The sequence below is a fragment of the Dendroctonus ponderosae genome, unplaced genomic scaffold (assembly GCF_020466585.1).
Source record: "Dendroctonus ponderosae isolate FM_Combo_2020 unplaced genomic scaffold, Dpon_F_20191213v2 Dpon_F_20191213_9, whole genome shotgun sequence".
Taxonomy (NCBI): Eukaryota; Metazoa; Arthropoda; class Insecta; order Coleoptera; family Curculionidae; genus Dendroctonus; species Dendroctonus ponderosae.
In genome coordinates, this window is record NW_026019116.1 from 5,429,982 (window position 1) to 5,449,820 (window position 19,839).

The 19,839-nt window shown below is 44.9% G+C and overlaps 5 protein-coding genes across 8 annotated transcripts in view; 2 read left to right on the plus strand and 3 right to left on the minus strand.

The window, feature by feature from the left end:
• The window catches only part of LOC109541749 (cyclin-dependent kinase 14), a 34,949-nt gene extending 28,742 nt beyond the window's left edge, over nucleotides 1-6,207 (minus strand). The window contains exons 1-2 of one of the 3 annotated variants that reach the window (XM_048669639.1): nucleotides 6,123-6,207; nucleotides 1,086-1,121 (exon numbers count right to left, since the gene is read on the minus strand). Coding sequence is in view for 2 of the 3 variants with exons in the window: in XM_048669638.1 (XP_048525595.1) it covers nucleotides 1,086-1,121; nucleotides 4,899-4,965 (103 nt within the window). In the remaining variant the exon portion in view is untranslated. Of the gene's footprint in view, nucleotides 1-1,085; nucleotides 1,122-4,898; nucleotides 5,116-6,122 lie in introns of those variants that run through there. The other 2 variants (XM_048669638.1, XM_019910679.2) reach the window with 2 other exon arrangements.
• LOC109541751 (adenosine 3'-phospho 5'-phosphosulfate transporter 2) lies at nucleotides 5,344-6,891 on the plus strand. The gene is made up of 5 exons (XM_019910686.2): nucleotides 5,344-5,731; nucleotides 5,784-6,010; nucleotides 6,164-6,390; nucleotides 6,445-6,626; nucleotides 6,677-6,891. The coding sequence occupies exons 1-5, from the start codon at nucleotides 5,454-5,456 to the stop codon at nucleotides 6,849-6,851; spliced, it is 1,089 nt and encodes a 362-aa protein (XP_019766245.2). The 5' UTR covers nucleotides 5,344-5,453; the 3' UTR covers nucleotides 6,852-6,891.
• A 194-nt stretch (nucleotides 6,892-7,085) lies between these two features.
• Nucleotides 7,086-13,897, minus strand: LOC109541750 (tyrosine-protein kinase Src64B). Of its 2 annotated transcripts, none has more exons than XM_019910684.2 (8): nucleotides 13,673-13,897; nucleotides 10,355-10,478; nucleotides 9,926-10,092; nucleotides 9,728-9,873; nucleotides 9,423-9,679; nucleotides 9,229-9,358; nucleotides 9,027-9,177; nucleotides 7,086-8,788 (listed from the first exon to the last, which is right to left on the minus strand). In XM_019910684.2, the coding sequence occupies exons 2-8, from the start codon at nucleotides 10,407-10,409 to the stop codon at nucleotides 8,147-8,149; spliced, it is 1,548 nt and encodes a 515-aa protein (XP_019766243.1). In that variant the 5' UTR covers nucleotides 10,410-10,478; nucleotides 13,673-13,897; the 3' UTR covers nucleotides 7,086-8,146. The 2 variants fall into 2 exon arrangements, with proteins under 2 accessions (XP_019766243.1, XP_019766244.1); XM_019910685.2 differs by lacking the exon at nucleotides 13,673-13,897 and adding an exon at nucleotides 12,633-12,751.
• Nucleotides 13,898-14,090: 193 nt separating this feature from the next.
• Nucleotides 14,091-15,292, plus strand: LOC109541753 (ATP synthase subunit d, mitochondrial). Its single transcript, XM_019910688.2, has 3 exons — nucleotides 14,091-14,517; nucleotides 14,587-14,805; nucleotides 14,910-15,292. Exons 1-3 carry the CDS (start codon nucleotides 14,396-14,398, stop codon nucleotides 15,091-15,093), a joined length of 525 nt encoding a protein of 174 aa, XP_019766247.1. The 5' UTR covers nucleotides 14,091-14,395; the 3' UTR covers nucleotides 15,094-15,292.
• LOC125505585 overlaps nucleotides 15,243-19,839 on the minus strand; it is a 13,639-nt gene continuing 9,042 nt past the window's right edge. Inside the window, exons 3-7 of the mRNA XM_048669630.1 lie at nucleotides 19,749-19,826; nucleotides 19,557-19,690; nucleotides 19,360-19,504; nucleotides 19,104-19,300; nucleotides 15,243-19,042 (exon numbers count right to left, since the gene is read on the minus strand). Coding sequence (XP_048525587.1) covers nucleotides 15,725-19,042; nucleotides 19,104-19,300; nucleotides 19,360-19,504; nucleotides 19,557-19,690; nucleotides 19,749-19,826 — 3,872 coding nt within the window. The 3' untranslated portion in view covers nucleotides 15,243-15,724. The remainder of the gene's footprint in view (nucleotides 19,043-19,103; nucleotides 19,301-19,359; nucleotides 19,505-19,556; nucleotides 19,691-19,748; nucleotides 19,827-19,839) is intronic.

The following is a 19,839-nucleotide window of genomic DNA, read 5'->3' on the forward strand; positions in this document are numbered from 1 at the left end:
TGAAGCCCAATATGAAAGCTCTTGGCCAAGTCAAAAGCTGCTGAGTTTTTTGCCCCTTCTCCCGTTCTATCGAAAGTGACGAAAAAAGTCCACTTTTCCAATTCATTGTTTGATTTTCAATCGTCTTATGAAATATTTGGCTGGAATGAAGCGGCCTTGAATCACTTCGAGTTTGACTTGAATCACTTCGAGGTTTATTGTTCACCCCTTTTTACTAAAAAATTTCTCAAACTCGCCGAGCACCTTAATAAGACTCTTACTCATGTTGAGGAAGCATATCGCGCTTTTATTTCTTTTAGTTTAGGAGCACGATTTTTTAAATTTTGGACTGCGGCACAAAAAACAAAATTTGAAACTGAAAAATCCTGAAAAATCTGTTAGCGGCTCGACTGAAGCCAAGCTCATCGAGCATCTTAATAAGACTCTGCCTCATGGTTGAGCCACAAAAGCGCGCTTCGATCTCTTCTTATTTGGGAGCAACGAATCTGTTAATTCCGGACAACTTTCAATTTTGAAAATTCGTCAAAAGGCGCTCAGTACGCTCAGTTAAAACGCGTTTCTATCTCTTGTAGTTTGGGAGCGAGAAACTTTTAATTCAGGGTTGAGGCACAAAAAACTTCACTTCAAATTTGGAAATTTCGTCAAAAATCTTTTAGAGGTCCGACTGAAGCTAAACTGATCGAGCATCTTAATAGGACTCTTCCTCATATTGAGGCAAAAAAGCGAGCTTCGATCTCCTCTGATTTCAGAGCAACGTTTTTTTAAATTCCGGACTGAGGCATTAAAACCCAACTTTCAATTTTGAAAATTCCTCAAAAGCCGATCAGTAGCCCGATGGAAATCAAACTAATCGCGCATCTTAACAAGACTCTTCCTCATGTTGGGAACAAAGAGGCAAAAAATCGCGATTTTATCTCTACCAGTTTTGGAGCAACACATTTTTGTATTCTTGACCGAATGCCAAAAAACCCAACTGGAAGATTCCTCAAAATCCCTGAGTGACCCGGAAACCAAACTCACCCAGCATCTTAACAAGGCACTTTTAGGTCTAGATCGCGTAATATTCGTAAAAACATGCAACTCACCGATTTCTTTGAAGACAATGGGAGACACGTCCTTACCTGCAACAAAAATTTCCGTTAGTAAACAGGCACTTTTCACCCTTTTTCAGCATTCTTGGGCAAACGAAAAGCTGCTTTACAATGGGCGAGTTTCATAGAGCTTCAAGGGTTCTACTTTGGCATTGCACTACACCCTCACCACCTGCGGGGATCCCGAAAAATCGACGTTAAACGATTATCACTACACGGCCTGTCTGCGCTCCCCCAAAATGATTTCCTGCCCCCACGGGAGTTACGTTCCTAGTAAAACACTTAAAAAGTGTAAAACGGCAATTCTGGGGGGCTGAAGGAGCGAAATGGAAATGCGACCAGAGTATAGGTTTTATGCTGTTTCGTTGCTTGTCGGGAGCGTAAATCTCGCGTGCCCAACAACTCGCATTGTCATACAATTACGGACACGTTGACCTTAATTTTTGCCGTAAATGTATTCCCATGAACCGGACAGTTTGAAAAAAACCAGCCGATTTCCTGAGAAGTGAAAGAACATGGCGTAGGTCGCATCAAGGCCGACCATTTCTTGCACTATGGCCATACTGGGACAGTGGAGGATCGTTAGACCGCCATAGTTTATTGACCGGGTTTCTGTTGGTTTCTTGCGGAATTGCTCCTACCTGGCCAACCTCAAAGAGAGGGAAAAAAACAAGAAGCAGCCAGTCGTGCATTTCGCTATAGTCGAAAGGCGAGTAAAAAAAATGACTGAAATTCAGCACCTAAAAATAGCCGATTAACTATCATCGGAACTGAAATGGGGACACCACAAGCAGCTAACAAGGAAGTGGGTTCCATTAGCCGGACAGCTGCAGTTTGAGTCTTCGCTCTGAAGAGGCGATCTGGCCAAGAGGCCCAACTCTTGAAGCCCAATGAAAGACAAACAGACGCCCCAACTTAGTAACCAGATCTTTTGTTTATCCGCCAATTATTCGAGCTATTTGGGGCGCAGGAATGGTTTTTTTCAAACATGTTTGCCCATGTTGAGGGGGCATGGAGCATCAATAGAAATTTGACAGAATATTCAATTCCATCTCACTCATTATGCATGGATAAAACGGGACAAACAATGGCAGAGTTAAACTATACGAAATTATTTAAAAGGCCGTTTGTCCTAAACCACGTCTATTTCAAAACAACAGCAAATATTAATAAAAGGAAAAAACCTGGCGCTTATATTTTTATACACACATGCCTCTGGGCATCTCCGGGCCGTCTGGGGCGATTTTTATTGAAAATCCTCGCAGGTAAACCGGAATAAAACCAAAAGAAGCGCGGCAAAATGCGGCGAAAAATGGCAGAAATCGAACAAAGTTCGTCCTCATTGTGCTTTCCCTTGCCTCTGCAGGCAAGGTGGCTTTATTAGATTTTATTTGAACGGTGGCCGCCGTTAGAGAACACTATGGACCTATTATATGAACACGAAATTGGCCACCACCGCTTCCCTATTCCTAAAATGGAGCTAGAAATTGGAACATGAAATGGCCTGAAGCAGAAAAACTCAATTTGCTCCACTAGATTGAAATTCGCCTGCACTGCTGGGCTTGGAATTTGGTGCTGACGTTTCGCTAACACGCAGGGCTTGCATTTTCAAAAATATGTCCCCTTTGGTGACGAATAACCGAAAAATCACCATTTCTCCAAACAATAACCGTTTCACTATATTGTTTGTCATGGAAAATTTGGATCAAGTTTGAATTTAATGAACCACTCCAGCGGGTAAATATTTCGTTTTAATTAAAAGCGTCGTCGCATAAGGAAGTGGAAATTCAATTTGCTTCAAACTGGCTCGACTCGATTTTACATAAACTGAGGAAAACTGCACGCATTAAAATTACAAATATCGAACTTTCAACTACAGCAAATGAATCCATTTAGGGCGGCTGTCGCCCCTCGGCTAGACGGGGAGCAGTTCCGCTAACACAAGGGGTGAAATGCAGGGGAGCACACTGGACAATCTAAAGTGGTGTCTTTGGGGCATTCGATCTATTCCCGTTAAGCTTTTTGGGGCGCACTTGGAAATGCAAAGCTGCTGGCTCTGAAGGAAATTTACACACACACACCTTTCCTGTGTATTTCATTAAATAATTGTCGAAAATCTACTGGCTGAATACCGAAGACATTAGCAGGCAAATTAAAAGATCATTACCCATGTAACTGATTGTTGATATGCGTTTCGAACGAATCAAGTTGATTGTGATAAGTTGCCGTCTAAAAATAGCCAACTGGATGAACTTAAATGGGAACACTACACGTACCGTTAACAAGGAAATGGCCCTATCAGCAACAGAAAGATTGGCTTTGAACTGAATTTCCAGGCCTGGCCCCGAAAGGAGCCAAACAGAACTTGCTACACAAGTAAATCTGCAAATTCTCCAAGTTTATTGGTAAATTTTGTAACACCTAAAGCCAAAAAAACATCAAATTTCTCCTGAACTAGAGCTGATAGAACAGTGAGGCTTACGCGACTTCGCGAAAAAGCACTTTTCTTGTTATATGAAGCAAACGTTTCAAAAATCGCGTTTTTCAGGTTCGGTGTCGAGAATTTTTCGAACGAATTATCTCCTAGCTAGGGGTTACTCGACTGGAAAAAGGATTTTTTTCTACTACATGCAGCAAAAGTTTCGAAAATTACCCTTTTCCTAATCAGTTGCGTTAATTTTTTTTAAATTTGTTCCCGCACTTTGATAGGCAACTGAAAACCATTCAAGTGCTCTGTGTCTCCACCAGATACAGAAAAGAGTACTTTTTCCTTTAACATACCTCGAAAGTTTCCAAAAACGCGGCAATTTTTTGAAAGTTGCTCCGCCTATAAACAATTGAAATTTCAGCGGCACAAGACCAGACACAGCAAGGTGAATCACTGGGCTGGAAAGGGCACTTTTCCTTTTATGTATCCCGAAAGTTTCGAAACTGCCCCTCTTCAGACTAAATTGCGGGGATTTTTTGAAAACTTCCTCCCGCGCATGGACAAGAAAAGATAAAAAACGAAATGTCTCCTGATCTAGACCCGATGCAGCAACAGGAGTCACTGGCCTGGAAAGGCAAACTATTATTTCATAGACCTAGAACGTTTCGAAAATCACCCTCTTCAGGTTCCCTTGTGTGGAACACACATTCAAAAACGATAAAACCTAGCGATTTTCCATCGTTAAAATTGCATTCGCGGTATTGAGAACTGCGTAAGGCCCCAAGGATTTATGTAAAGACAGAAGGGTCAAGCAGTAGCTGCTACTTTAATGATTTCACATTGTCAAGTCTTTGTTAAAAAGCGCAAATGATGGCAGGTGCGGAGTGTAAACCTTAGCCAACAAACTGCTACCGACACCCGAAAAGTGGATTTGGAACAATCGAAGGGACAGAAACAGGATGGCAAACGGCCTATGAGGACTTGAAGAATGGTCAGTACCTAAAGCAACCGATGAATAAGGCCTCTGGAATGTGGGTTATTCAGGTTTAACAGGTGTTCACTGCCAAATGCATCACAAGCCGCTTCAAAGCAAAGGTGCCCGTTCGAAAGGCTCGCGACCTGTGCACACCTTTCTGGAACTTTGGCTGGAAATCCTGCATATTTCCAGGCACAGAAATAGTTGTAAGCCCCCCCATTTTCAAACAGTACTTGTTCGTAGAAACAGCGATTTTTACTAATGAAAAATCGCCGGTTTATAACGGCAACTCAACGACAAATCAGCGCCAAATGGCAGGGCCGGATGGAAGGCCCAGGCCTTGTTCAGGAGCTTCCCTGCCTGGCGGCAATCGAACTGAATGCAAAAGAAAAACAAAACTTACCATCCTTTGGCTTTGGATTCGTGCTGGAAGTCGCACTACAATGGCTCTTATCTACCGTACAATACATAATAACAACACCGATTCGCTATGTTTTTTTAAGTAATTCTCACCGAACCAAAATTACCATAATTCTTAATTTTATCGGGATTTACCACGGCGATTCGTCCCGCAAAGATCACTGCCAAAACGCGGCGGCCATATCTAAATTTTTGTTTACTGTCACTGGGTAGATGGCGCTGTAGTACGACCAACTTTTCACCAATCCTAAGCCCGCTGTGTTGCCGCAAAAAAAAACGCAACAATCTATTCGTTCTAGAAATTTAGCCGAAAATTCCCAATTCTTTGAATGCAAACCCCTGCTCTATCCAACCAATAAAAACCGTGTGAGCAAGCGACCAGACAAAAAGAGCGCTTTCCCAAAGAGCTGACAGCGTGGAAGCATCAGCTGATCAATCATGTCAAATGTGTTGTCAAAGTGAAAGCAACTTCAAAATGTCAACGTGTCCGGAAGGTTAATTTTCACCAAGAGCATAATTGGGGCTCTACTAACTCTAAATGGCTCCAACTAAGCACCTGGACATTGACCCGCAGCCCGAGAAGCCCAGGAGCAGCATCCTGTGCCTGGACATCACCAATTTCGGCCAAACAGCCCAATTTCTCCTCTGCAGTGCGGCGGTATTTGTCTTCTACCTGCTCTATGGGTACATGCAGGAGCTGATATTCACCATCAAGGGCTTCAAGCCCTTCGGGTGGTACCTCACGCTAGTCCAGTTCGGATTCTATACGGTTTTCGGCCTCATTGAAACCAAGATCCGGGGCATTCACACGCGCAGGTAAATCTAGCGGTTTGTTGATAAATACATCGTACTGGAGCTCCATTTGCAGGATTCCCATCCGGACCTACTCGTTCTTGGCCTTGTTGACATTGGGCACCATGGGGCTGTCGAATTCCTCATTGGGCTACCTGAATTATCCCACTCAGGTGATTTTTAAATGCTGCAAACTGATACCAGTGCTGGCTGGCGGCATCCTGATTCAAGGCAAACGGTATGGCCCTCTGGACTTTTTTGCCGCTGTGTTAATGTGTGTAGGACTAACTTTATTCATTCTGGGTGTGTATTGTTTAAGAAACTAATCAGCTTGTTTCACTCATTAACGTGCCATTTACAAACCACTTTTGTACTAGGCGTTAATGTGAGAGTAGCTAGGATTAACATCACTTACCACCCCTTCATTGGTTAACAGCACTGGCAAAACTGTTTCAGCTGACTCTCAGGTGCAACCGAACTTCAACAGCACTGGAATAACCATGATTTTCTTGGCCCTACTGTGTGATGCCATCATCGGCAATGTTCAGGAGAAAAACATGAAGAGCTATGGAGCCCCAAATGCTGAGGTTGTTCTCTACTCGTATGCCATGGGGTTTGTGTATATCTTCGTAGTGATGCTGCTCACTGGCGATTTTGCGGCTGGCGTTCAGTTCTTCGGGCAGGTAAACAGGCGCAAGTTCCTCTAAAACACTGGGAGGATAACTCGGCTCTTTCAGCAACCATATGTAACGTACGGCTACGCCTTTATTTTCTCCGTCACTGGATATTTGGGCATCCAAGTGGTCCTCACTCTGGTGAGAACGACTGGAGCCTTCGCTGCTGTGACGGTCACCACCATGAGGAAAGCGGTGACCATTGTGATATCGTTTGTTTTCTTCAGCAAACCCTTCACCTTGCAGTACGTAGTTTAGAAGGGATGAATGCCAGGATTATTAACGCTGTTTTTAGGTATTTTTGGTCGGGCGCCATAGTGGTGCTGGGCATCTACCTGAACCTCATCAGCAAAAAGCACCCGATGACCATGGGCGATTTGGAGGATTGCTCCGATAAAATCCTCAGGCGCTTAAGAACGAAGCTGATTGCCAAGCAATACAATAGTGGCCAATATTTGGCCAATGTATAGTGTTACATAGAATTCGACAATTAAAACTATTGACTTTAAATGTATTGGCACTTACCTAAGCTAGATCGCTGTTTGGATGTTCAAATGAATTCACCACCAACTCATTGCACGATGCTCTAAACAAACAGTAGAAAATTAGTAAAATTCATCGTCGTCCTGACTCGGATCTCGGACTTTATTGCGCGGAATAACTTCGAACTGAAACCCCCGATGGATGCAGTAAAACGCCGAAAATATGTCAAGAGTAGCACAGTATTTAATTGTCTTATATATACAAAAACAGTTCAGTATTGGCTAAATAGTCAAATTAAAAATACCTTATAGTTAGTCGTAAAAAAACGATATAATGCGGTTTTTGTGATGATGGAAGTAGCGTCCCAAAGAGCAACTTACTTTCAATTTTATGGCTGCAAAAAACGAACATTCCTTTGTCCCCAAACGAGACAAATTTTCATGAAACACGCCTAATTTTAGACTCCTTAACTACATGCAACTTAAATCGAAGGAATTACAACGTAATAAAAACACATTTACATCAACGCAACCGAGTGAAAAAGCGCGACTTTAGCAACGAAATAACGCTAGATAGTTTGTCTTGCAAGAATACCTCAAATTTATAAAAGTCCCTGTTTTTCATTTAACTAAACTGGTAGAAAGTCTAAGTCTAATTACTTGGTAATGAGCGCAGCGGGAAAACGATCAACTTGTTGGGTGAAATCAACCAAAACAAATGGCTGCGCTCTCTTAAAAGAGTTACGCTAAAGTATAAAATGACCACTAGTATTCACAGTTTGTATATGAAGACCAGACTACAATTGAAGTAGAGTGGAGAAACTACGTCAAATGCTTAAACAGGAGGAGCGCGGTATTTTCCTACCTAACGTAGAAAAATATGACATTTATCAATGGTGGATTTGCATGAAACATGCGGCTTTGTCGCACTGTTGAATCCACCAGTTACTTCTTCACTAATCTTACGGATACCCTGGCGACTAGCTGACAACTTGTTTAACAAAACTAAATTAATATATAGATATCACAATGACAGTGAAACGCAACGAAACCACGGTTTAAAGGAGGAAAGAAGCACGTTATTCATATAGTTGGAACGGTTTTAGAATTATTATTGTTCGATTCTACCCTAAGTTGAGATCCGTTGATGGATGACTTGGACCGATTGATGGGAGATATAAATCCCGCCAATCCAAATAAACCAGCGGTTGTTTCAACGTTGAAACTGTTCATTGAATGGAGTCTCCGTCTGGTCACCCAAAAAATGCCCTCACTCCAGCTAGTTAATCGGGCACTTCTCTGTAAGGCACCTCACTCGTGACGTTGAACCGCTCAAAGTAATGGGTGAGGAACTCAAAAGTAGGTCGGGCCTCAGGAATGGCATCCCAGCACTTCAACATGATCTGGTAGATCTCGTCGGGCAGACTGTGCGATGATGGTTTGGGCATTCGATAGCCCTGCTCGACCAGTTCGATCACCTCTCTGCCATGCATTCCTGGATAGGGCACTTGGCCGAAAGTGAACAACTCCATCAGGAGAATTCCGTACGACCACACGTCCGATTTGATGGAGAATTTGCCGTAAACGATGGCCTCTGGCGCGGTCCATTTCACCGGAAACCGGCTTCCTTGCTTCGGACAGTACTCGTTATCCTCGATGACTCTGGCCAGGCCAAAGTCGCAAATCTTTGCAATGTTATTTTCGCCGATCAGCACATTTCTCGCGGCTAGATCTCTATGAATCAGCTGCTTGGACTCCAAGTATTCCATGCCAGAGGCCACTTGGAACGCTATGTATATAAGGTCTTCAAACTCCAGGAGTTTACCCTCGTCCTTGCGCAGAAACTCCAAAAGACTGCCCTTCGACATGTACTCCTGCACTATATAAACTGGCTCCTGCTCACTGCAAACCCCATATAGGGCCACCTGATGAAAAATCAGCTTAGTACACACGATCTTAAATAAGCTAGCGCAAGATCTTTACCGTTCTAAAGTGCAACATTAAACTTCACCAGTGTCTATGCGGGTTAATAGGGGGAACTAATAAAATGCACTAAAAACACCGCCACTTGACCAATATACACATGCGGGGATTTAAAGCAAAACCGTGAAATGCGTGGTTAACCTGGCAAATTAGTGATAGGCAAACATGAAAGCCACTCACCAGCCTTTTGTGTCTGAAGGTTTTCATGATGGCGGCTTCCTGCAGAAAAGCCTGCGTGGACATTGTGCCCTCCCGCAGCGTTTTCACTGCTACATCATACTGGTTCTTCCACTTGCCGAAGAACACTTCGCCGAAATTCCCATGCCCTAATCTTTAAAGTCCGCCGATTATTTAGTGAAAAGTCTTGAACCAGCGGGAATACCTGGTGAGAAGCTGGATTTCGTCTCGGGAAATTTCCCACTTATCCCTGTACGTCGGGGCGAGGTCCCACATGGTGGGCTCTGGCTTTCTGCATGGTTTGGACAAAACATGGCACAATCCATAGGCGTTTTCTGCAAAGGATTATATATGTTTACATAAAATGCTTCCGCACTCTTAATTTCTTTCTGTACTTACTGCTGTAAGCCAGGACTAGCTCTGGAAGCGAATCGTAGGTCTTATTAGTGGAAATATAAAATCCTCCATTGTCCAGCGGCTTGATTTTGTAGTGTTTCACATGGTAGCCGCGATGGGCTTCCCAGTCTTTCACCGATAGGGAGTATCCGTTCGGATTGTGCTCCGATGGACGGATTAGGAACGTGCCCCGTGGTTGGGTCTCGTCGCCTAGCAGCAACTTTTCCGCCTCTTTGCGCGAAATGTTCTCGAAGAACCAACTGGAAAACGCCCGGTTATTCATGACCGAATAGTAGAAAGGCATTTACTCTTCGCTCTCCACGCTCAGTTCGGCAGCCACAAAGTTTCCAGGTATGTAGCCCTTCAGCCCGGTGATTTGGTGTTCCACGAACAACCAGTCGCCGCCAGATTCGTCCAAGACCTCCATGCGGTCGCCTTTGACGAAGGAAAGATCCTGAAAAAACGCACATATTTTTCGGCTGAAGTCAGTGCGTCTGCAAATTTACCTGCGAATCTCGGGCTTCATAGCTATAGCCGGCTACTACGATCTTCGGCTTAATGGGAGTGATGGGTGTCGAGTGGGTTTGAGGCTTTGGTGGCTTGCTGATGGCCGGTGTTGGCACGATTGGTCTGATTTCCGGCACGGTTGGCCCTTTTTTCAGATTCTTGGCAGCTAAACCGATAACATTGTAACAAGAAGGATTAGTCAGCTTCACATATGTTTTGCCATTGTACAAATATACAAAAACCTGATTGCACTCAACCAGGCCTTGATTTATGAAATTGTCGACGTCCCACAAGTTGTTTGGTAAAAATAGGCCAGGATGTTTTAAATACCCCAGTCATTAAGCTTATTTACTCTGTGTAGATAGCAAAAACACTTGGATGCCTGAGTGCCAGAAACAATTTATTGGCAATTTCGCTAAAAGTCTTACCAGGTTTGTATTTCGCATCGGTGGACGATCCACAGCAACAGCAATTGTTCCCCATCGCATCAGGGATGGGTCTGAGGCAGTGGAGGGATGTCACAAGCCTGCCCAGGAATTCGTGGTCATACTCCTGTAATTTAACTAAATATTAAAACCAGGCGCTATCGAAATGCCGCAAGAATGTCGAAAGCGTTCGACAGGAAGCCACAAAATATTTCTACAGGGTAAATCGAATATGAATACTAAATAATTCGCATCTGTTGAATGTTAATTGGATGCCACAGACTGTTTTCGTATAGCCAGCCTGACAATGGCTATTTGTTACAGACGGCCGATTTTCTATTGGAAACATCGGCCACACATCGGCTTATCGTTATCTCAAGCAGGAATTAGCGGCTATAAACTGGAATTAACGTACAATCAGTGAATTTCAGAGAATTACTCGCCGATACCCTTGAAACCAAAATCTTCCGGTATCATCTTCAAGGCGCGCATACTATCACCCACAGGCAAAGTTATCTATGACCTAATATCCATTAAAARCCGGAGATAARAAAAAACACWCAAGTCAATCAATCAATTCAATGTAGTTTCCCAGTCAAGAAACGCAGCCCCTGATTATTGGAAAACTTGGATAGAAAAAGAGCAGCTTCTTCAAAAATTCCTAGTGGTGTGGATGTGAGAAGCAACAATATTAAATAGTTGCGGCCCTCTAAGCTAAAACACCTTGTTTCTCAGAAACGGATGAAAATATCACAATAATCAATAGCACGGCTTTGATAGAGAAGCTCAAGAACGACCTTTTCCTTTTAAGAGTTCTTTAAAAATTCCTGATGGTTTAGAAGTTAGAAGAAAAAATATTAAATATTTGCGGCGCATACGCTAAATCACCCTGCATCTCAAAAACGGTTAAAAATATCGCAACGCAACGACTTTGATAGAGAAGCTTAAGAACTCGATTTTTTAATTGGACTTCTTCAAAAATTCCTGATGGTTCGGATGTTAGAAGCAAACATATCAAATATTCGCGTCCTCCCTAAGAAACGGTTCGAAATATTGCAATAATCAATAGGACGACTTTGATAGAGAAGCTCGAGAAATGCCTAATTCAATGTGGTTTCGCAGTCAAGAAACGCAGCTCCTGATTATGTGAAAACTTGGACAGAAAAAGCCCTTTTGTCAGGGCGCAGTAACAAACCAGCAGGAAGTCTTTAATTTCAGTGGGGGAGATTGAAATAAGGGAGCAATTCCAGTTAAAACCCGCTCGCAATCAAAGGGCGATGATAAAATGGAAACCATCATGCATACTACACAGTTATTTCCATCGGCGGAATCGCCCAAATGTGAATGATGTAAGAATTGATTTCATCATTCATGCGTATAGGAGGATCATCTGGGATAATGCATATTGTTAAAAAGCTTTTTGATTAGTTGATTGATGATGCTAAAACCCGTAATCGGCCTTGCGAATGCACACAAAAAAGGCACTTTAATGAGTGGCTGCTTCAGTAAATAAATAATCACTAAGCACGAATTGATTTTGCAATCAATTAGGTTCTAATTATGAAAATTAGTGAACTTTCGTAAGCGAGTCCATCGAGAAAACGGGCATTTGTTAACAAATATTAATATGTTGCGAGCGTACAAAAACGGGCGTGTTATTATCACGTGTATCACTTTGGGGCCCATGAATATTTAAACCTTTTTATGCTAATGCAAAGCTCCACCCATTCCCTGCCAGCACTCCTAAACACTAGCTCATTCAAAAGTCCTTAATTTTCTCATTAACAATTTCTGGATACGGAGGCGAAAGAATCCCTTAAAGGCTCCCATCTGGCACTTAGACATTCAACTTAAAATAGTGCAAAGTTGCCCAATGTGTTAATAAATTGACACAATAGCTCATTACGAGCCTGTCGAAACGTTTGGAACTAAAACAATTATTTGTAGACCAAAAGCAATAAAAGCATGGGCTTGATGCAACAAAGACTCCTTAGAAAAACAACAGTTTCTTCTAGGATTAGGCAAAGGCTATTAACAGCAGCAATTAACAATGCTAGAAGACTTAAGATTCTTTCAGTCTGTAAGTGTGGGGTTTACTAGCAATCAATCAACATTCCCCCAACGGAGCGACAATAAAGATTTTATTGTTTATTTGGAAATATCTTATCTGCTAGCTGTGAGATGCGCTTTATCTTGTATGATACCATGAATTTTTTATTGCATAGATGCAGCGGAAGTTATCAAAATCGAATATAATCACCATTTACTTATCTATACGCACCTTTTCCTTTTAACATATCCAGGAAAACGAACTTTTCACGAGAAAAACTTGAATTTGCACTTGTCAAAATGGCATAACCGCTGACAGATGGTTGGACAGCTTTGCGAAAGTTGCCATACTTACTTAAATCTACCAACATTCTACAACTCTCGTAAACACATACTTAGAACATCAAGGAACCGTTCAATGACTAAGCTGGGTTTTTTCCCATTTAAAATAGTTGAAAATTCAATTGCTACTCTTTGGCCGCTTTTTGGGCATTCTGGCTTGCTCGCTAGACTTTCAGTAAAAACTTGGGACGAAATATGGCAACTACCCGTTGCACTAGCGGGAAACATCAAATTTTGACACTCAAAGAAAATTAAATTTAAAAAATGCGATTTTCACATAAAATGGCTTGAAATAGTGAAGTGTCAATAACCAGAGAGGTGCGTATGTATGCCCAGACTCACTCAAGCCTGACTGCAGCTTTTGCTATATCCGTAACATCAACAACATGTAGGTACTAGTCGTAGTCCAAGAGCTGCGTTCCAAATTTGTTCAGTTTCTCTCGGTTTTTCACTTGATTAATGGGAATTAAGGGCTGGTTTCTGCTTAACCGCGCAATATTAACATTCCCCAAGTAGCATTTTTTTGTAGTCCTGCAGGCCTCATAATTGCTTGACGAATAAGGTCTTTTGTTCTGCATCCTTGAAGCACACTTAGATGTCAATTAAGCCATTAGGACCGCAGAGCTGAAGAATGGGTGAAAGACTCGTAAACTGGTCTTCAGCTGCGGTGTAATTTACCAGCAATGAAAATGACAATAACATTTTAACCAGTTTCAAGTGGCAACATAATCACTTTCTCCCATGCACAAAGCCCGTTCGCAAACATAAAAATGCATTTATTCTGGTCAACAGTCGCTCAATTAATTTTTAATTGAAAGTATCGATTCCCACTTCTCTTTGCTGTTTCACTAATAGGAACACCCCACAATATTACCATACAATGCCCCCCCGACATGTCTAAATAAAAAGCAAAATAATACAAATACTGACCTGAATTTCCTGCTGAAATTGGCGGCGTTTAGTGGGAAACCTTCTAATAATCGGCGTCTAATGGAAACTGAACGGTTTAGGTCACGATTCCGCACTTTTCATACATAAAACGCGAATATTTTCACAAACAACAACACTAAACACTGCTCTTTTCGCTCAGTCCGCCATATTGCATTTGAGCGAACGAATCGGACTGGGGAAATGAACAAATCGCGATTTTCTTTTGTTAATTTTGCCCCTACTGATCTCAAACTGGCGGTTGCCGAACTTCGCCAACGAAATGGGGCGTGGTTTTCAGTAACAAACCCGCATTTTCTTCCAAAGGACTCTGCGAGGCTCAAGGGGTAAATTACGAAAATTAGTCAAAAATATCACCAAGCTAAAGTTGAAAACCCCGCTCATTTTACTAGGTCGTAGCACTTTTGCGAATTTCTTCTGCAATTTTCGGTGGCAAAGCCCGGCAACCTTGCCCAATTTTCATTGGACTTAATTGGCCCGTTGGTTAAGGCCTTTAAATGCCTAAAAAAAAACACAAAAAACTGAAAAGGGCCCCAGCAGTAAGTCGTGCATAAAACCATAAGTAAACCCTCTGATTGGCGCCGTTGGTCGGCCTGAAACTCCCTGTGAAAATCCTGCAACTCCTGTCAGTTGATTGTCAAAGTCGACACATTGCCCTATTGCATAAGTGAATATTCTGCTGAGTTTTCTGAGCAAAGAGCTGAGATGGCAGCGAAAAGAATCACCCAGAGCTCCGTTAACTGGGCGGCAATCTCCGAAAGAGTCCCAGAGCACCAGCGGGTCCAGTTTCTGACCTTCAAGTCCAAGTCTGAGGGGTACCTGCGAAGGTAGGTAACTGCCCGTTTTATGTAACTAGTCACCGATGTTAAATCGTACGCAATTGGGGCTGTTTTAAGGGTGTTGGCTCAACCCGAGAAACCGCCAGCGATTAACTGGGACCTGTACAAGCAAAAGGTGCCCATTGCTGGCATGGTGGATGAGTTCCAAAAGAAGTACTCCGCTCTGAGCATTCCCTTTCCACCTGACACTGTCAGTGGACAACTGAATGCTCAGGAAAAGGAAATCCAGGCCGATATTGAAAAGTTTAAAACTGAATCAAATGCTCGTATTGCACAGTAAGTCACTTAACAAGGGCCCAAACAACGTCTTATCAATCTATAAGGCGTTGTCTTGGGACTGCCCTTAAGAGTCGATGGGTGTATCTAGTTACTTCCCATAGGTACAAACAACAACTGGCTCATATCAATTCCCTGCTTCCGTACGATCAAATGACCATGGAAGACTTCTATGACGCCTACCCAGACAGGGCTCTTGACCCCATTAATAGGCCAACCTACTGGCCCCATAATCCAGAAGATCAGCCTGACTTTGAGGAGAAAAATGCCGCCGCTGCTCCTCACTAAAGCGCCGTCACAACTGTTAGATAAACGAAACTAGTATGCCCTTGAAATGAAACTGGAATCGGCTGCCATCGACAATTTAGTGCTATTGCGTAATTTTTTCTTATTGGATAAAGGTTCTACATAGGGGCGAGACGATTGAAACACGCAAATTTAAAAATATTGTCTTTAATTTATCAACAAATAAAATAATATAAAACGCGACGAGATTATCATTGAAATAGTTCAAGGGCCTATAAAATAGTTAAATAAATCATCTCACATATAAAGTTGCAACCTTAAAATCAACAACAATCAGCGTATAAGTGGTTCGCGGTTAAACAAACGCTAATTTACAATATGCTCTGTGCTCTGAGCATTAGCGCAGAGTCTTGGCCTAATCCTAATAAGGCACATACCATGTGTGTTTGAAAATCTGCCTAAGTACAGCACCTTCAATCATCTGCTTTGAGCATTTTCAAGTTCCTTAGTGAGGTATATAGTCGTAAAAAACAATGAAAGGTAAAGGCGCTTCGGACGAACGGAACGAATTAGTTTTGGTACATATCGGACGCTTTCTGAAGGGATTTGTAACTAAAATTCTAACGTTGTTCCGTTTGTTCAAAGCGTACAAGTGCCCACTTCACAGCTCAATTCACTTATCCTTGCCTACAGTCACATTGGTCACGTTGCTGGGGTTAAACACCCACTGTTTAAAGCTGCTTTCCACTCCTCCATTGCCATTATCCTCGCTTTTCCGCGGCGGTATCGGAGGCCGGCTGCTCAGGGTCGGCAACCCCGACGGAGCCTTCGAGTTGTTCTTAATGGAAGTGACCGAAACGTTCTTGGTAGTGGGCGGTTTGATTTTCGACTGGAACGGAGTGGAGTGAATGCTGGACGAAGACATCAGCTCTAACAGCGCGCGCTCATTTTCATTGTCCAGATTTCTGGAGTCGCGTCTCTCTGGACTCATCGGGGGCGTTTTCATGGTGGTGGAAATGGGGATTCGGGACTTGGGCGGCGTTGTGCTGTCCCTCCTTTGGGGGCTTTTGTCGTTGGATGTCTTTTCGAAATTGGACCGCAGCAGCTCGAAAGAGTGGCGTTTTTCTGGGGTTTTGCGCCCGCCACTTTCGTAGCTCGAGGTGGAGAACCGCATCTCCGGCAGCGTCTTCAGCTGCTCCTCGGCTAGTTCCTGGATTTTGCTCACCTGCCGTTCCACGTCCGCTCTTTCGTCCAAAATCATCGACTTTGGCTCTTCGCGGATGAAATCTTCCAAGTTGTCCTCAAAGCTTTGCATGTTGCTCTCAAAGTTCCCCAGCTTGCTCTCGAAGGACTTTACGTAGTTCTCGAAGGCGTTCTCCAGGTGGTCGTCACTGTCTGGGCCGATTTTCACTTCGGACACATTATTGGGGGTCAACACCTGTATCTCCGTGATGAAGCTCTGCTGGTCTTCTTCCTGGGTTGGCTCACTTAGCAGGGGCTGCAAAGCGGCAGCCTCCTTCGGAGGCCTGTCCACCAATGGCTCCTCCATATGCAGGGACTTGGCCATGGCCTGCAGCTGCGGCTTGTCCACCTCAAAGGTTGAGTACTTGCTCTCGGTTATCTCCACTTTGTAGTCGTCCTGATGAGCGCCGTCCTCAATCTTCATCTGCTTGCTCTCGTACACGTTGACGGGGACTTCGTCCGGGCCCTTCGTCACTTTGGAGAAGGAGCTTTCGGTGATTTCCACCAGCGGCTCTTTGGGTCCAGTTTCAATTTTCTTCACTGTGATCTTATTGGGTCTGGATACGATAACTGTGACATCATTGCTGGTGGACAGTCCCAGGGAGTCTTCTAGAGCAGTGGAGTACAAGTCGCTGGGCTCGTTGTTGATGCTCAATTCCAAGCTGTGCAGATTAGAGGCTCCATTATCTGTGACGGTCACATGGCTGACTAGCAGGTCCTCACTCTTGGCGTCATCAGACTTCGGTTGATCGTCCGCGCGCTTCGCCTCCAGGCTCTCGAAGGAGCCCCTGGACACCTTGAGGTCATCGGGAATGTTCGTGTTGGCATCATGGATGGTTCTTTCGTTCAGCAGGAAATTGGCTGTAAGGTTCTTGACGGTGCAAACGCTCTTGGTTTCATCCGGGAGATTAACGTCGTTGGAGGCAGGCTCACTATCCACCACTGTGACTAAGCTTCCATAGTTCTTGTTGTAGCTGTCCATGACCTCGTCCACTAAGGTCATGGAGGCAGGCGGGGAGATGTTCTGCAACGCGTCCACCTCCCATTCGTCCTTGATCATCTGGTTCTCCCCATTGCGGCCCTTGGCGATCTGGGAGCACATTTCTGATATGTTCTGCTTCTCGAAGGAAGTCACTGGGGGGACTTTGCCGATTTTGCTGTTCAGGTTGATGACTGTTTCCTTGTCGGGGGTCTTTTCGCGCTTGGGAGGCACTGGCTTGATGCACTCATACTCCAGAGTCAAGGGAGGATTGGCGCAGATTAGCGAGCTGGAGGCCAGTTTGGCTGGGGAGGTTGGCCCTCGCACCACATCCATTTTTTTCTCCCCTGGTTGATCGCTGATCTTCAATTTGGTTCTTTCGGGCACAACCGGCACCGGCTGGCGCTTGTTGTACGGTTCCTCGTCAATTTCTAGGCTGCGTTTGGTGATCTCCGGCTTCTTCTCCAGCCGTTTCCAGCCGGATTTTTCGAACTGGACCATGTCCTGCTCGTCCGGCCACAGTTTGTTCACCACCTCGGCCGGCGGATCGGCAGGCAAGGCGCTTCTTTGGTATTGCCTGATCACCTCGTCCGGTAGGATGTCGATTTCCTGACTCTCTCGCTTGATTTGAATCACCCGGTCCATAACGGCGTTGAATTGCGGCTCAGATGTGCGTCTTTGTCCGCGACCTTCCTCGTCCCGGTTCAGGCTGAGAATTGCGTCTTCTAGATTGCCCCATTCGGTGGAAGTTTTCAGGCGGTCCCTCTGGAAGCTCGTTAGGCCATCTAAGATAAGCGACAGCCTGGGTTCTCTGTCGATCAGCAGGTTCTCGCGCGCGTCGTAGGTTCGTTTCTTCGATAAGTTCGATCCGGATGTGTCGGTGATGTCCAGGCTCTGGGCCCTTTCCAGGGTGCCGTTGTTCGATCGGGGCGATTTCTTCATTTTGGTCAAATCGCCCGTGCTGGCGGTTTTTCGCGACGTGTGCGCTTCGTCCTCCGTCTGGTGGATGGTGATGTCGCTCGCGTTCAGCTCGATGGTGTTCACTGAAGACATATTCTGTTGGTCGTCCTCAGAGTCTGAGCCATAAGGTGCCATCGGGGAGGAGTCGTTGCCGTCCAAAGCGCTCAGATCCTCAAAGGCCCTGGTCTTGCCTCCTCCTAGCGAGAAGTTTGCCTTCAGTTCCCCAGGGGGAGGAGACGGGGCTTTGCCTTTGGATTTTCTTGGGGCGTCGTCGCTGTCTACAGCAGCGCTTTTGCGGTTTCTGCGCGCCATCAGAGCGGCATCGTTCATGTGATCGGGGATCTCCAGAGGAATCCCATTGGGGTCGCGCCGTATTCCCGAGTCGTTCCTGTGGAAGCCGGGGTCTGGCGACTTTTTCTCCCGTTTCTTCGCCTGCGGCTTTACATCCACTTCGTCAATGCCCTGGACCTCTTCCTGCAAGTTCCGCTCGATGTTCACGTTGTTTTGGTTCTGCTCGAAAATCTTGGGGCTTTTCTGTGGCGTGTCGATGGGAAGCACCTTGACCCCGAACTTCTGCGCCTGCTGCAGCTGGCCGTTGCTCTTCCGAGTTTCCTCCGCTATGGATTGGGCCAAGTGGCTGTTGAGGGTTTCCGGCGTGAGTTTCTTCGGCTTCGACTGGTTGGGGCGCGGGGACTTGGACTCTTTGCGCTCCAACGTCGTCACGTTGCTGCGGGACTTTTGCAGGCTCGAGTAGTTGGAGCCGGACGAGTAATCGTCCGGGTAGAGCTTCTTTTTCGCTGATTTCTCCGGCTGGAAAAGTGGAAAAGTCACAGTTCTAGAGGAAAATCCACGATTAAATGAGGAGACCTACATAGAGCAGGTCAACCAGGCTGGAGCTTCTGTAGATCGGATGCACTGGCGTCTGGCCCTGGCCTTGAGTGAAGGCAATCATTCTGCTGCCCTTTGCTTCGATGATCACCTCATAAGGACTGGCGTAGCTGAGGATGTTCAGGGCATCTTCATAGACCATGTGCTCGAAGCTGATGGTCACGCTGTTAATGCGGTCACCTGAAGCCCGATTGGATGGGGGGGTTAGGGATTTTGAGGGTTTTGAGGCTGGGTAGTACCTGGATTGAGTTTTCCAGACTCGAAGGCAGGCCCGCGATGCAAAATGTCCCTGATGTAAATGCCCTCCTTCATGTTGCCGCATATGGTGAAACCCAGCCCGGTGAAGTCCTGGCTCTTCAGCTCCACCACTTTCACCTCATTGCTCTGAAATCCGCAGCTTGAGGAGGCCAGTTGAGGGTTATTGATGGGGTTTTACCTGTAAAGCGCTGTCGTCCAAAGCGCGCTTTTTGTCCGGTTTGAGCGTCAGGCCTGCGAATGGGGACCAGTGGGCTTTTTTCGGCTTTGTCTCGGATTTCGGGAATAGTTCCGTTGTGGAAATAAGGGTGGCATCTGGAAAAAAATGTTTATTTGCAATTTCCTTGCGGGGTGAAATTCGTGTGGGGTTTACCTTTGAAGCCTGGATTATCAAATGCGTATTCGGCTTTGCCGCCTCTTTCGGGGTCCGTTTCCAGAATGAGGTGGTTATCTGGAACAGATAA